A 14432-nucleotide genomic window follows, 5' to 3' on the forward strand; every position below is an offset into this window, starting at 1 on the left:
ATTTAAGATGTGCGGAAAATTAAATTTATTCTAATAACTAGCGTTTTGCATTGTTTTAACATCGCATTTTAACATTCTTTACAGGGATCAGAGTTGATATACATTTTTAAAATGGCAGGTGCAGTGTAATACCGAGATTTACATTGACCTGTTTAAAAGTTAGGCTCGGGGTTGTGATTAGTGTTAAAGTAAGGTGATAGTGAGGTTAAAGCTAGATAAACATTTCGTCGTGCTTGACTTTGATAAAACAAACTAATCAATTTTTTTTTAGTGCTGATGAATTTTAGCTAGAGAATCAAAATCATTACACATGTAAGTAGATTTAAAATTCACATTTATTTTAACTCATAAATAGAATACAGAAAAGTAAAAATCGTACAAAAATGTAAATAGAAACATAATGCAAAGCATAAAACTGATGGAAATAAATAATTATTTACTACACACAAACACAAAACTCAGCTTAAGCTTAATGTCAATGAATTCTGTCAAGACCATAAAAAATATTCTTTTGGCAATTAAGCAAAATGTTAAGTATAAATTTTGAAAAGTTATCTGAAATAAATTAAAATCTACATAGCGCTTATGGTTTAAAATTTAAATTAAATAGCTTACTAACAGTTATGATAGTTCTGAAATATTTTTTTCTTAATAGCGAAAATTATGAAAACTACTTAAAAATGTGCAAAAAGTTATTATTCTAAATTTCTTTACATAGTTCAGTGTAGTTAAGGTGATTAACGAGAAGGGAGCATATACATCCTCAACCCATGCGGGATTTGGTCAAGGGGAATCAGCGTGATTGGTACCAATGGAACTAAAGTTGACCAAAACACCTTCATCGTAGCCACGGCTGTGGTTGTGTGGGTGGCCGAACCAGTACCCGAACCCACACAGCGGCTGCCCCAGGATGAAGACGGGCGAGCCACTACTCCCCGGGCAGGTGGGGGTCGTGTAGGAGTACCGGCACCACTCCTGCCGGTCGCGGACCTCCTTGAGAGTCCTCTTCTTGTCCCAGACACCGAAGCTGATCTTCTTGGGCATTCCATGGGGGTGTCCAACAACAACAGCCAGCTTTACGTCTTTCAGGCTCTGCTCTGTTCCCTCCAGACTTTTCTCTGTGACCCCCTGGGTTTTCTCTGTGACCCCCTGACTTTTCTCTGTTCCCTCTTGGTTTTGCTCTGTTCCCTCCAGATTTTTCTCTGTTCCCTCTTGGCTTTGCTCTGTTCCCTCCAGATTTTTCTCTGTTCCCTCTGGACTTTTCTCTGTTCCCTCCGGACTTTTCTCTGTTCCCTTCTGACTTTTCTCTGTTCCCTCCGGACTTTTCTCTGTTCCCTCCTGACTTTTCTCTGTTCCCTCCGAACTTTTCTCTGCGAATGTCTGGCGTTTCTTAGTATACTCCTGAAACACTTGTTCCTGAAATGTTTCATACTCCTCCAAAACACGCTTCAGCCTCCTCGCCAGGTTCATATCATGGGTCACACACTCCACAGAGCACCAATCAAAAGTGCCGTCCTTATCCGAATCTTGAACCCTAAATAACTCCAACTTCTTTAAAGCTGCCAGCGTCTTATAACTCTCTAAATCGTCACGGCTATCGTCTTCGTCGTAATCTAACACGACATCCGACAATTTCATTTCACTCTCCAAGTTTTCCACCACGTGATGAACAGTGGTCACTGTTATCTTAGCCCAACTGTTTTCAGGTGGAGTAGTTTCCTCTTTCTGGCATGTTCTGCACGGACATTCACCCCCTTGTTCGATCCAGATTCTCTGGATAAAACCAGTACCGCAGCACTTTGTGAAGTCTCGACTCAGGTATTCGATGTAAACTGTCAGGGAGATCATTCTCTGCAGCAAGGAGAATATGCCAGATATCAGTTCACGGTTGTGTTCTGGGTGTTTAAAGCAGGCCTCTACTCGACTCCTGTCAAACGTTTTCACACTCTCCAAACTGCTGTGGTTATCCGTCTTTTTACATTTTTCCACCGACTGTCGCCAATGTTCATCGTGTGCTTTGATCTCTTCTTCTGTTTTAGCTGGAAAAAAGCAACAACTAAATAACTTTAAAGTTAAGCGAGTATAAGAGATAAGTCGGATTAGTTAGTTGTTGATGTGGTATAGTAGTAAAACGCGAGTTTGCTAACCCGAAAGTCACGGGTTCGGACCCCGGGCGCAAGAACGTAGATCGTACCCCGACGGAACTGACTTATTTTAGAACGTGAGGTGTGAGACACTGGGGTAGGTAGCGAATATCTGACTGAAACTCGTGTGTCTAGCGGCTGGTAACATGGGGGGGGGGGAGAGAAATGCTGGAATCTTAAACAAGTTCCAGTCTGCCTGTTGGTGGGATGGAGAGAATGGAGAGAGCGTGATGCTTTTGAAAGTAAAGGTGTTTCTAGGAGTCGGCATATGGAATAATGGTGTGGTCAGCACAATGCCCAGCATCTTGGTTTTCCTAATGTAACTCAGGTACCCATTAGTGCTGAGTGGACTCAGGGACATCCGCCAGACAAGATCCGAACTAACGACCTTTCTATACTAGTAGTTGAGCGCTAGAATACCCGACCACGACTTCATTTAAGGGCGAATACTAAAAGCTAACAATATGAAAATAAAATAATTTCACTTGAGATTAAATGAATGATCTACTTACCCTTCTCAAAGGCTTTATCGAAGTCGTAGTCCATTAATCTGAACACCACTAAAAAAGACAACATTTAATTTATCAATGATTAAATTTATCGTTTCCCAGATATATTGTCAAATTAACAATCAGCTCTAGCTATCCTGATAAAAGCCTAGCTGACGCTTAGAAAGTTGATTGGGTATACACATATAACAGTATATAAGAAATCATAAATAACAATCCTTCCTAAGTTAGGTTTAGTTTGTTTAAAAATAATGAAAGCTTAGACTAACATTAACATTTTATTCTAGGTTTAGGGCTTTGAATCAGATGAGATCTTTGGTTAGTGGTAAATATGGGGCTAAGACATTGTCAGCGGTGGTTTTATATGCTGTTTTACGTTTTATAGTTAAAACAAAAATCACATTTATTATACTTTTTTAAAAATAATAACAGTACATTCTACGGTGTAATAAAATAATGTGTCCTCACCTTTTTTTTAATACGAAGCCTCAGCTGGGTCTACTTTTGTTTGCATGTCCTCAACATTCAAAGTATAGTTTTTTAAATAGACAATTTTACATTATATTTTGATAGTATAAAAGGTTATAATCTACGCCTCTATATCTGCTCTAGCTGATGTATACTTTATGTTAATGATCACCTAGGGAAATCCCCGTGTTAGTGTACACGGTCTATTGCTGGAGGAATTTCTAAGAAACCTACCCTGGCAGTGAGCCATGTTTTAGGCATTTCTATTTCAGGTGATTTATATTTAGTTCTGATTGTGTTTAACGGGAAAATCTAGATAGCTATACTCATTCCTGCTAACCCGAGAGTCTCGAGTTCGAATCTGGGTTCAAATAACTGGTTTGTCCATGAATCCACCCAGCTCTGATGGGTACCTAACTCACTTTAGGGAAACAAAGGCGGCTGGGCATTGTGCTGATTACGCTATCCCTTCATATGCCGAGATCTCTGAAGCAGATGAACTCTACTTCATCTTCCCCATGTGTCTTGGGTACGAACGGAAAATGTTGATGTTACATAATCCACATATATTTACATTTAACAATAATTCTCAAATATCACTTCCATGAAGTACATTTGCTTTGATATAATGAATTGTTGCAATAGTTTTAATAACTGAGTATTGATTGTAAATATTCCTGTATTTGATAAGAAATTTAGTTGAATATTTAAATCTGTTAGTGCGTTTTATATTTGCTATTAAAATAATTTAAAATAAAAATTTAGAACATAAAAATATGATACTCAAACTAAAAAAGAACGGATCAGCTCACAAAATAGGTAACGCTATATTACAAAATATTAAAAATAAAAATTTAGAATATAAAATATGATACTCAAACTAAAAAAGAACGGATCAGCTCACTAAATAAGTAACGCTATATTACAGAATATTAAAAATAAAAATTTAGAATATAAAAATATGATACTCAAACTAAAAAAGAACGGATCAGCTCACTAAATAAGTAACGCTATATTACAGAATATTAAAAATAAAAATTTAGAATATAAAAATATGATACTCAAACTAAAAAAGAACGGATCAGCTCACTAAATAAGTAAAGCTATATTACGAAATATTAAAAATAAAAATTAATCATGTAGTGTATGTAGGAAGAATCTGATAAGAACAACATATTGCTTATTATATTGATTTTGATGGCCCATTTGAAACTTTTTATTTTCTGGCTCAGACATTACAGAGTCAGTTTTCATTGCATGTTCGCTTTAGTATTACAGTTTTCATCATCGGCTTGTGAGGACTGATACAGATTTTCAATAGTAATATTTCTTTCTTACTTGTAGCCTGCTTTCATTCATTTAAGATGGTTTACTTATATATAGATCTAATACAAAACGTCTAAATTAAAAAAAAAAAAACAACCTGAAAATGCAAATGTATAATTAAATGATGATTCAAGGAATTTTTTTTTCATCGGCGTGGTGGGCTGGGTGGGGGGGGGGGGGGGGTATGGGTTTTTAAGTAGAGCTGAAATAAATTTGGGGTTACAGGGAATTAAAATGATTTTAAGCAACCGGAAAAGTTATGTTATTACAATGAGACACATCAAATCAAACATTCTTCCCTTTCAAACATCTATATCTATAGCAGTCCTCAAAAAGGAGGTGAGGTGTGTATCTCTTTCTACCATTTAGATTGTGCACTTTTAAAACCTGGGAAACAGAAGACTGTTCTAATGTTAATTTACTTGAGGGCTGATCGAGTGATGTTTGGCTTGAGACTATCTAAATTAAAATTAATACTTTAGTTATTGTTTTCCTGTACATTTTTTTTCCACTTAAGTGAGAGTTCCCAGTCTATGTCTTAGCTTTGCTTGAAATATTTCTTTTAACTCGATGTATTTTATGAAAAAAAAAACTGAATTTATTCCTTATTTCCCATATAGTCGATCTATAAATAGCCGTTGCTACTAGTCTGTTTTCGTCTTCTGTTCTTTGTCTAGTCGTGTTAATTAAGTTAGGTGTGATTGCTTTATTTCTTGTGGCTGTGTGATTGGTGGTTTTTAATATTTTCGCAAGTGTTTGCTTTGGTTTCTGTACTAATATACATACTGAACTATTTTTTTTTTCGAATGTAGAAACACAACTTTAATTAAACAACCGGAAAAGTGTTTATAGTTGTGACGAACTTAATAAACAGTGACGTCACATTCACGTGTTTAAGCTACGGAAAGAACACAAAGCTAATGGCGTCATCTTCCAATTTTAGAATGTGAAGAAACTGAACGAGTGCATTCAAATATAATTTAGAGCTATAGATCTACTTATCCAGACGTATTATATGAAATGTATACAACTTTCTAGGCCGAAAGTAATACAAATTTTAATTTTTTTTTTTTTAACCTTTCGTTTTTTCCATTTTTGATGTTCGAAATTATGTACAGAATTTGATGTTGATGTAAAGTTTGGCTTTTAAACCTTACGGTCTATGTGGCAAGTGAAGTAGAGTTCTCTTGTTTCTGTGACCTTTCAACACTATGGTCAGCCGCCTTTACTTTCACTATTTGAATCGGAAAATAACTGTTGCAAATTACGACATATTAATAGTTGATCGGAGAAAAAAGATCTAATCTGCAAATTAAGTATTCAAAAGATAAAGGGTCTTTTAATTAAAATATCGTTTAAAAAATGTTTAAAATCTAAAAATTGTGAGAATAGAAAACAGCGAGATGAGAATTTTTATATTTATTTTAAATAAATAAAATGCCAGAACAAAATATAATTTTATTCTGCCTTTACTTTTTTAAAAATTATTTTTAACATCTTTTGGTGTAAATGTTTTTAGTCGTCTACCTTGAAAATATAACATTTGTAAATGGGAAGTAACAAACATAAATTTAAATTATTTTTAACGTTTTTTTATACCGATCATTTCATTGTCTAAACTAAATAATGTAATTAATTATTTTAATATTAAAGATATAAAAATAATAATTTAAAAAATATAAATAAAGACATGATTTTTTTCCATGGGTGTTAATGGGTGTTAGTAAAAATGTAATGCATTGTATAAAATGTTAGGGGTCGGCGTGGTCGAGTCGGTAAAGCTCATGGTTGCTAAACCGAAAAGTCTCGTGTTCGAACCCTCGGGCAGATGAGGCTCGTTAGCTGGGGACAGCCACTCTTCTAGGAGAGACAACTCCAAAATTAAACAACTGCTGCCTTGTAGTTTGTTCTTGGTTGGACAAAGGCTATGGAAGCAAATCCAAAAAGAAAAGCAGGCTGAAATCGGAGTCAATGGCCTCAATTGACACGTAACGCTTAATTGTGTTGGAGGAGTGGTCGAGTCGGCAAAAAGCTCAAGGTTGATAAATTCGAACAAAGTCTCGAGTTCAAACCCACTGGCAGATAAATCTCGATCCCCTTCAACACTAATAATTAAGAACGAAAAAGAAATAAAACATATTGTGATCTCCCCTAAACTTTCTCGAATATTCTAATATAACATTACGGGGGATGGCAACTCGGGATATAGACTTCTAGACATGATTTTTAATCCATTTTAAATACTCAAATTTTTAAAAATAGAATATAATCTCGTAGAAAAAAGAAATGCACACCAAGTGAACGCTAAATAAAGATGTGCATAATAGTGCGCAATGTTATTAGTACTTTATAAATTTACATGCGTTTTTGAGAAATCGGAAGTAGCGTAAATAAGTACTTCCGATAAACGGAAATTACTCAAAATTTGACAGATGGTAGAGAATTAGATCTTCTACTTACATATCAAATTTCATTTATCTATCTGAAATAGAACTCAAGTTATAGGCTTTTGAAAAATTCAAAGTAGAAAAAGTACCACTTCCGGTTATCGGAAATCGCTCAAAAGTTGATACGGATCTACGATTTTGATAAAATACTTATATATGAAATTTCATCAACCTAGCTGTAACGGTACTCAAGTTATCGTGTTTACACACGGACACACACACGGACAGAATTGGATAATCCAGTTTTTCCAACTCCATTACGCATAAAACGCCAAAAGTTTTATAAATCTGAGTTTATAATTTTTGCCCGATTAAAATAAGTCTTCTATATCCCGGATGTGATGAAGGACTGAGGAGTAAAACGGTGAAAACTGTCCAAATTTAATGTTATTTTTGTGCACGATTACAAGACTTTCTCTATACTTCGTATGTACGAGAAAGTAAAAAGAAAGAAATTATAAAATGTTGATCACACGAGCCAGACAGGCCGTGGAATGGAACAATCAGAGCAAGCAACTCAAGTGTTGGACCAGCAGAACTTGACGATGTAGCGCCCTGGAGGAATGTGAAGGAGCAGAAAACAATGGTAGGGGCTGTGGAGAGTAAAGAACTTTAACGGAGCTCGCAAAGAACGAAAAGAAAGAATGATGATGATAAAGACAATGTTGATGGCTGATATAGAGCAAAGTGTCCGTAGCTTTAGAAGCTATGGAAAATATTATATAATGCTTTTATTGCGATAATAAAAAGTATAAAAGAGATAAAACGTCGTTTCAACAGAAAAAAATTGTTTTGTTTTTTATATAGTTAATTTTTGGTACGATATTAAAATAAATTCTGTAAGGATAAAATTTTATATGTTACATACGTATTTTTCAAAATATTCAAGTGATCACACTAGACTGTGAAGATATATGCCTTTTTAAACAGATACGTAAGCAGTCTTGCAATGAATTTGTTAATTCATATAAAAATTGTTAGCCATTTAACGTTATACAATAATATATTTTGATTAGAGTAAATAAAAAAATATTTGAGACATACAAACAATAAGTAGATAAAATTAAGAACTGTAATTATTTCTTTAAAAAGTACTTAATACAATCCAAAGGCATGAAAGTAATGTCCTCTTGACTAGATAAAGTGATACTCTATTATTGACAACTTCATCTTTCAAGACTGCTCCTTGTACAACCAGGTGTGATCTAAACACTGGCCCCTACACACCCCATTCTAGGAAAAACTATATGGGCACCCTCAGATCTGGAGACCACAGTCCAGTTCATACACAAAGTTGGATTTGTTTAAACCCTCCAACATAAATTCAATTAAGAACGCAGAAGAAGCAGAAAAACTGCCTCCAGATCAACACAATATTTGGTGTGGGTTGTAGTGTATCATCGGTGATACTAAAGCATCAGATCGTTGAGATTTACACATTAAAAAAAATCCTCGATACAAAAGGATAACATGATACGCCCAAGCAGCAATAACTTTTCTTATTTTTGAATCACTCGATAGGCCCGTATAAGAGAAGAAAATATTCTAGAAGCCCACACAATCAGCACCAACACAGCTGAAACCCACGGGCTCACCCGACAACCCGCAGTAACCCCGACTGTGGTTGTGCGGGTGACCGAACCAGTACCCGAACCCCGCCAACGGCTGACCCAGAATAAACACCGGGGACCCGCTGCTCCCCGGGCAGGTGGGCGTGTCATAGGCGTATCTACACCAGTCTTTCCCGTCCCGGGTCAGGTGGAGAGTTTTCTTCTGGATCACGTGACCGAGCGATACGGTTGTAGGCATGCCGTGTGGATAGCCGACAAGAGCGACAACTCGAGGACAACTCTCATCCCCAGCGTCTATGTAACGCTGGTAAACTTTCTTCTGATGGTCCTCATACCTCGCCAGACAACTCTCCAACCTCTCCACGACATCTAGATCCTGGCTCACACATTCTATGGAACACCAGTCCTGGTTTTCGTCAAATTCTGGAATTTTGTCCAGCTTCAAACTCCGAATTTTCCCTTCATTTTCATGCTCGTCATAAAACAAAACGACCTTGACCTCGTCGTACGACGTCATTTTTCGCACCACATTAACACAGGTTGTGATGGTAAAATGCCCCATTTCGGAATCTTCACGATTTACTCTCCGTATTCTTTGAATGAACCCAGTTCCAACAACGACATGTTTACAGTGAGGATACTCGATGTACACCGACAGCTTGCCCATACATTTGATAAGCTCAGCCAGTAATCCACACAGTTTACCGTCATCAAGACCTCCCTCATCCAAATCTCTAAGGCTCTGTTCTGTGAAATCTCGCAATGAGATGTAGCGGTTGTGGTCAAGTTTCTGGCATTTATCCCGGGTACTGACCCACGTATTGACCCCCTCTCTGATCTCTTCTTCAGTTGTGGCTGTGTAAATAATAAAAGAAAAAAAAATCAAACGCTAATTTGTATATGTTAAATTTTTTTGCGGTTAGTATTAAAAGAAAACATTGTTTACACAAGACTTGAAATTGCTGCTATAGTTTTAAAACAAAAATAGATACTTAGATTTCATATTACAACGCGGCGCTAGATGTATTGAAAATATCGTGATTGAGCAAGTATTTGACAAAATCAATTTTTTACATAAAACATGAGATAGAAGTCTTTAACGGTACTAACACAAAACTACGGAACAAGATTAGGATTATACGTAGAAAAGATAATGACGCTTAACATAAAAACAATATTAAAAAGCAAGAAAATAAATGACTTATTTAAAAAAAAATGCTTTCTAAAGTAAAAACTAGACAAATAAAAAAAACCCCCAGATATACGAAAAATTATACGAAAGTAAATAAATATTAAAAACTAAACTAATTAGAATAATAATATGTACATTCAATATAATATTCCCCTTACCTAAATCGAAATATTGAAATATGTCCATTCCGACAAATAATTATAGTTTTTAAAAATAAATACTAAACTCGTAACCATGGCAACATATTATTTTCTGTTGTTTTTATTAAGTGTAGAACACAATAGTTCGCCTACTATAATGTTAAAATACACGAGTTGTCCCTAGCTAACGCAACCTTATATTGAGTTTGTGAACTGCGCATGATATAAACACGTTGTTTACCAGCACTTCTAGTTTTTAGTCAACACAACGCGTTAGTTCTTGTAGCACCTAAAGTTAGCCCAATGTTTACAGTACCCACTGTCTCCACGATATATCAACTGGTATCGAGTTATAGAAAATAATTATTGTAATAACACTTTGACGGGACACGCTGGGGTAGAACTGAAGTACTCATCTTTTACCCAAATGTAACACAAGAGTAGGACAAAGAACCAGTGGAATGGAATTCCGTTCCTTTCTCCACATGTAATCAATTTTAAAATAGAAACTTCAGTAACGTGGTCAGCACTATGCCCGACCTTCTTTACTTTCTCTAACTGAATCAGGCAACAATTGAAGGTGGGTGGACGCAGGAACGTCATGCAGACTTAAGCGCGGGATCCGAACTCGAGACGCTTAGTAAGAGCTATGCGGCATTCTTTATTTTCTGCACGTCTTGTCTGAAATAACACGGTAGAGCATAACATTTTTTTTGGGAGGGAATAATGCTTTTGGGAATATGTTTGAGGGAGTATGTTTGAGGGAATATGCTTGATTAAATATGTTTGACGGAATATGCTTGAAAGAATATGCTTGAGGGAATAATGCTTGAGGGAATATGCTTGAGAGAATATGGTTGAGGGAATGCTTGAAGGAATATGTTTGAGAGAATATGCTTATTATACGATTTGTCGGTTTTCTTGTTGGCTTTCTTAGATTGCCACGGGTTAGTACGAAATACGATTAATTTCGTACTTACCAGTTCATTTAAGGCGTTCTTACAGAATTCCCAGCCCCACTATGGATTGACGGACTTCAAACGTTGCCGGTATCACACACACACATGATTATACACACACTTAAACACAGACACAGACACACACACACATATATATATATATATATATATATATATATATATATATATATATATATATATATATATATATATATATATATACAGAACATATGTAGAAAAGGGGAAAGATGGTGAAGTAAATATAATATGCAGAAAGCAAACTGTGTTAAGAAGTTGGATAGAGATATAATATCACATGATCACCAGTGCCAAAATGTTTTTTAACGAAGGACAACCTTCAAAACAACGGATAGATATTCTTCAAATTTCGAATCTTAATAAAGGTGCTTTACCCTTAATATCGCAGGAAAATTCGTTACGATTTAAATAGCAAAAAAAAAAAATCGCCATGTTTTATAAAGTAACAGAATATTCTACCCTTTTAATCGTAATAAAATACGACACCTTTAATATAAGTTGAATCGAAACAAAGTACAGCACACTTCAAATCTTCAAGTATGTGTTTCAGCACGGCTCATTCATTTCCCATTTGATAAACAAGAAAAATAAACACGTCATAAGTCATGTGACTTGTCATTGTGTTGACTTCACCCATAGCAACTACGTCTGTATTGTTGATCCTAAGTCCTGCTGACTTATTCTGTCGTCTGTTTTAAATAGACATTACGTAGTTCGACCCATCATTCGGTAAAAACCCGATATCGTTTTACACAGAGTTCGACGAAAACGAAGCAACAAAGCTTTGAAGTATTATATTTTTTCTATAAATTAGACCTAGACGGTATATACTTTTTCGATGCGGCAAATGTAACATTATTAATGTGTAGTTTCACGTATAAAGGTGTATATTGCCTTTACGTCTTAATTTCACATAAACTAACTATACACAACTTCTAAAAACAAACCTGGAGATTGATTCTATTTTTTAATCAGTTTGTAAAAATGTCCTCGAAAAGTAAGTAACTTCGTGATTACAAGTGTTTTTAATATATTTTATCATGTTTGTTGCTTTGATTTAAAAATGTAAAATGTTAAATACTGTTTAAGCTCATTCACAACTTTGTTATCTAATTCTCAATGTTAAATTTGTCAATAGAGAGTAGTCAAATAATACTTCATTAAGGGATATAAATTTACAGATGATTTAAAGTTGATAAGAATTTTAAATACGTTTAATTTAATATCATTTCAAGTTATCACAGAAGAGGTTGTCCTTGAAAAAGATGAAAACTGGCAGAATAATATGATGAAGTGTAAAAAAAAAGACAACCACGGTCAGTTTGTTGACATGGGAAACAAAAATACCATAGAAGACGACATTAGAAAAAACACAATGCCTGGCTTCATCATGACAGGGGACATTTTCAGGACGATTCTTTTAATTGCAAGTTTGACCTGTCGAGTTGTAGTTCCACTGGATAATCGGAGCAATAGATTCGGGACTGGTTTTGTTGAAAAAATTAGAAGACGGCGTGGTTCTTGTCCTTGCCCAGAGTGTAAAACAGAAAACCCACGGACAGAATTTGCGGTGTTTAAAGTTACGACAGTCTTGCATGTTGTCCCTGAACAATCGCAAGCGGAAAATTCAGTTTTTGAACTTTTCTGCGATGACGAATCTGAACAGGGAATTAAAAAGTTGTACGGGAGAAGGTTGGCGGACACTGACAAAGAAAGAGGCAACAATGATTGGTGCTTTGTCGAATGTGTGACTCATGACGTAGAATTAATATCAAAACTGGAGCAGACGATAAAAGAGTTCAACGATTTACAGAAGAAACTGTACCAACAGTATAAAAACAACAAAGAGAAACAACTCGTGGTCATTGTCTCGCATCCCCACGGCGGGCCGAAGAGAATCAGCTTTGGTCAGACCGTGGAGAAGAAAAGTCTGAAGGACGTGCGAGAGAACCAGAACTGGTGCAACTACAGCTACAACACGGCCACATGCCCGGGCAGCAGCGGGGCATACGTGTTTATCTTAGGGCAGCCGCTGTGTGGGTCGGGCTACTGGTTCGGTCACCCACACAACCACAGCCACTACAACGTTGAACATTTCGTCAACTGTAGCTCCATAGGTGTCGATACAGTTGCATGAACATTACGGCAACAGTAGCTCTATAGGTGTCGATACATTTGCATGAACATTACGTCAACTGTAGCTCTATAGGTGTAGATACAGTTGCATGAACATTACGTCAACTGTAGCTCTATAGGTGTCGATACATTTGCATGAACATTACGTCAACTGTAGCTCTATAGGTGTAGATACAGTTGCATGAACATTACTTCAACTGTAGCTCTATAGGTGTCGATACAGTTGCATGAACATTACGTTTTCTGAACTTATAGAACGAACATCATTAAAACAAAATATTTATTTAAACAAATTCAGCAACAGTTCAAACATTAAGTTTAATCTTTCTTGTTGTTCCTTTTTAAAATAACAGTTTGTTGTGTATTTTCTATTAAATATTTCCTTCTGATTGTTTTTTAATGTCAGTTCATTAAAAAAACAACAACAAATATTCGTTTGATGATTTGTCAACGCCCGAAAGTAGATGAATGAAAGCTCCCAATAAAATAATAAATATGAAAATAAGACTCTTTATTTAATAAAAAAATAAATTTCCTATTTATACACCCCCCAGGCAGGTGGGAAAAAAAAATTCAACAAATATTTAAAAAATATGGCACCAAAAATATATTTAAATGACGTATTTATGTCGTCTAACTTTTTAAATATTGAATGAGACTCATGCATTTTTATATACCGCTTGAGATGTCACTTCCAATGTGATTACAAAAGAGAAAAGTTAATGCCAAAAACTCTCGTTTAAAAATATATATCAATGATGAAGTAATAAAGAAAAAGAAATTAAAAACTAACTAGCTCAGTAAATCAATAAACAAAACAAACAAATAAATAAACAAAATATAATATAAATTAATTAATGTATAAATATTTTTTTTTTACATAATCAAATGAATTATTGTATAATTGGAGGATTTGTCAAGAGTATACTATTGAAAATTGACAATATTGCTAGTACCTAAAGCAAATAACAAATGAATGTATCAATAAAGTTATGCCCGAAATATAATAATGACATTTAACATTTCAATCGACATCCATCTTTTTACATATAACGCAATTTTTGTTCCTGCAGATTCAACAATTAAATAACTCAGCCAATACACAAAACGCAGCAATAAACAATGACGTATTTGTTTTAAACTGCCATGAAGCAAATATTAATTATTATTCCTTATTCATTATTTTTTTCAGCTATTTGAAAACCGTTTAGTAAAAATTTAAAAGGAACTTTTCTTTTATGCAAATATTTTCTTCGTTTATTTTTGCGTGAAGTCAAAGAAAAAGGGAGATAAAAAGTATAGTTTATTGAAGCAGCTACGTCCCTTTAATAGATACAATATAACCATATAATCATATAACCCCTTAATATTACATTTCTTAGAATTTGATATTTTTCCAGGTGTCTACTTTACAAGAGCTTTCTCCTTACCAAATATCGATTTTGTCTGTAAGTGGTCGATCTAATTCAAGCACTTTTTACAAGCTTTCGTTTAAATTGCT

General features: G+C 35.0%; 3 protein-coding genes across 4 annotated transcripts; 1 reads left to right on the forward strand and 2 right to left on the reverse strand.

Annotated features, from left to right (window-relative positions):
• Window positions 1-783: 783 nt before the first annotated feature.
• LOC131956810 (uncharacterized) lies at window positions 784-3371 on the reverse strand. The gene is made up of 3 exons (XM_059321411.1): window positions 3356-3371; window positions 2657-2704; window positions 784-2039 (listed from the first exon to the last, which is right to left on the reverse strand). Exons 1-3 carry the CDS (start codon window positions 3369-3371, stop codon window positions 784-786), a joined length of 1320 nt encoding a protein of 439 aa, XP_059177394.1.
• Window positions 3372-8439: 5068 nt separating this feature from the next.
• LOC131956811 (uncharacterized) lies at window positions 8440-9941 on the reverse strand. The gene is made up of 2 exons (XM_059321412.1): window positions 9816-9941; window positions 8440-9320 (listed from the first exon to the last, which is right to left on the reverse strand). Exons 1-2 carry the CDS (start codon window positions 9841-9843, stop codon window positions 8440-8442), a joined length of 909 nt encoding a protein of 302 aa, XP_059177395.1. The 5' UTR covers window positions 9844-9941.
• A 1717-nt stretch (window positions 9942-11658) lies between these two features.
• On the forward strand, window positions 11659-13267 carry LOC131956833 (uncharacterized). 2 transcript variants are annotated; one of them, XM_059321438.1, is made up of 3 exons: window positions 11659-11792; window positions 12031-12912; window positions 13143-13267. In XM_059321438.1, exons 1-3 carry the CDS (start codon window positions 11780-11782, stop codon window positions 13160-13162), a joined length of 915 nt encoding a protein of 304 aa, XP_059177421.1. In that variant the 5' UTR covers window positions 11659-11779; the 3' UTR covers window positions 13163-13267. The 2 variants fall into 2 exon arrangements, with proteins under 2 accessions (XP_059177421.1, XP_059177420.1); XM_059321437.1 differs by having other exon boundaries at window positions 12031-13267.
• Window positions 13268-14432: the final 1165 nt, after the last annotated feature.

This window comes from Physella acuta, unplaced genomic scaffold (genome assembly GCF_028476545.2).
Source record: "Physella acuta isolate Inbredline_101_S28 unplaced genomic scaffold, ASM2847654v3 ptg001177l, whole genome shotgun sequence".
NCBI lineage: Eukaryota > Metazoa > Mollusca > Gastropoda > Physidae > Physella > Physella acuta.

Excerpts from the sequence above, each read along its gene's own strand:
- LOC131956810 (XM_059321411.1), bottom strand. Across the intron at positions 2,040-2,656 it reads CGATAAAGCCTTTGAGAAGG|CTAAAACAGAAGAAGAGATC; the intron begins GTAAGTAGATCA and ends GCTTTTTTCCAG.
- LOC131956811 (XM_059321412.1), bottom strand. The coding sequence starts at position 9,843 with ATGGACATATTTCAATATTTCGATTTAG. Across the intron at positions 9,321-9,815 it reads ATTTCAATATTTCGATTTAG|CCACAACTGAAGAAGAGATC; the intron begins GTAAGGGGAATA and ends TTATTTACACAG.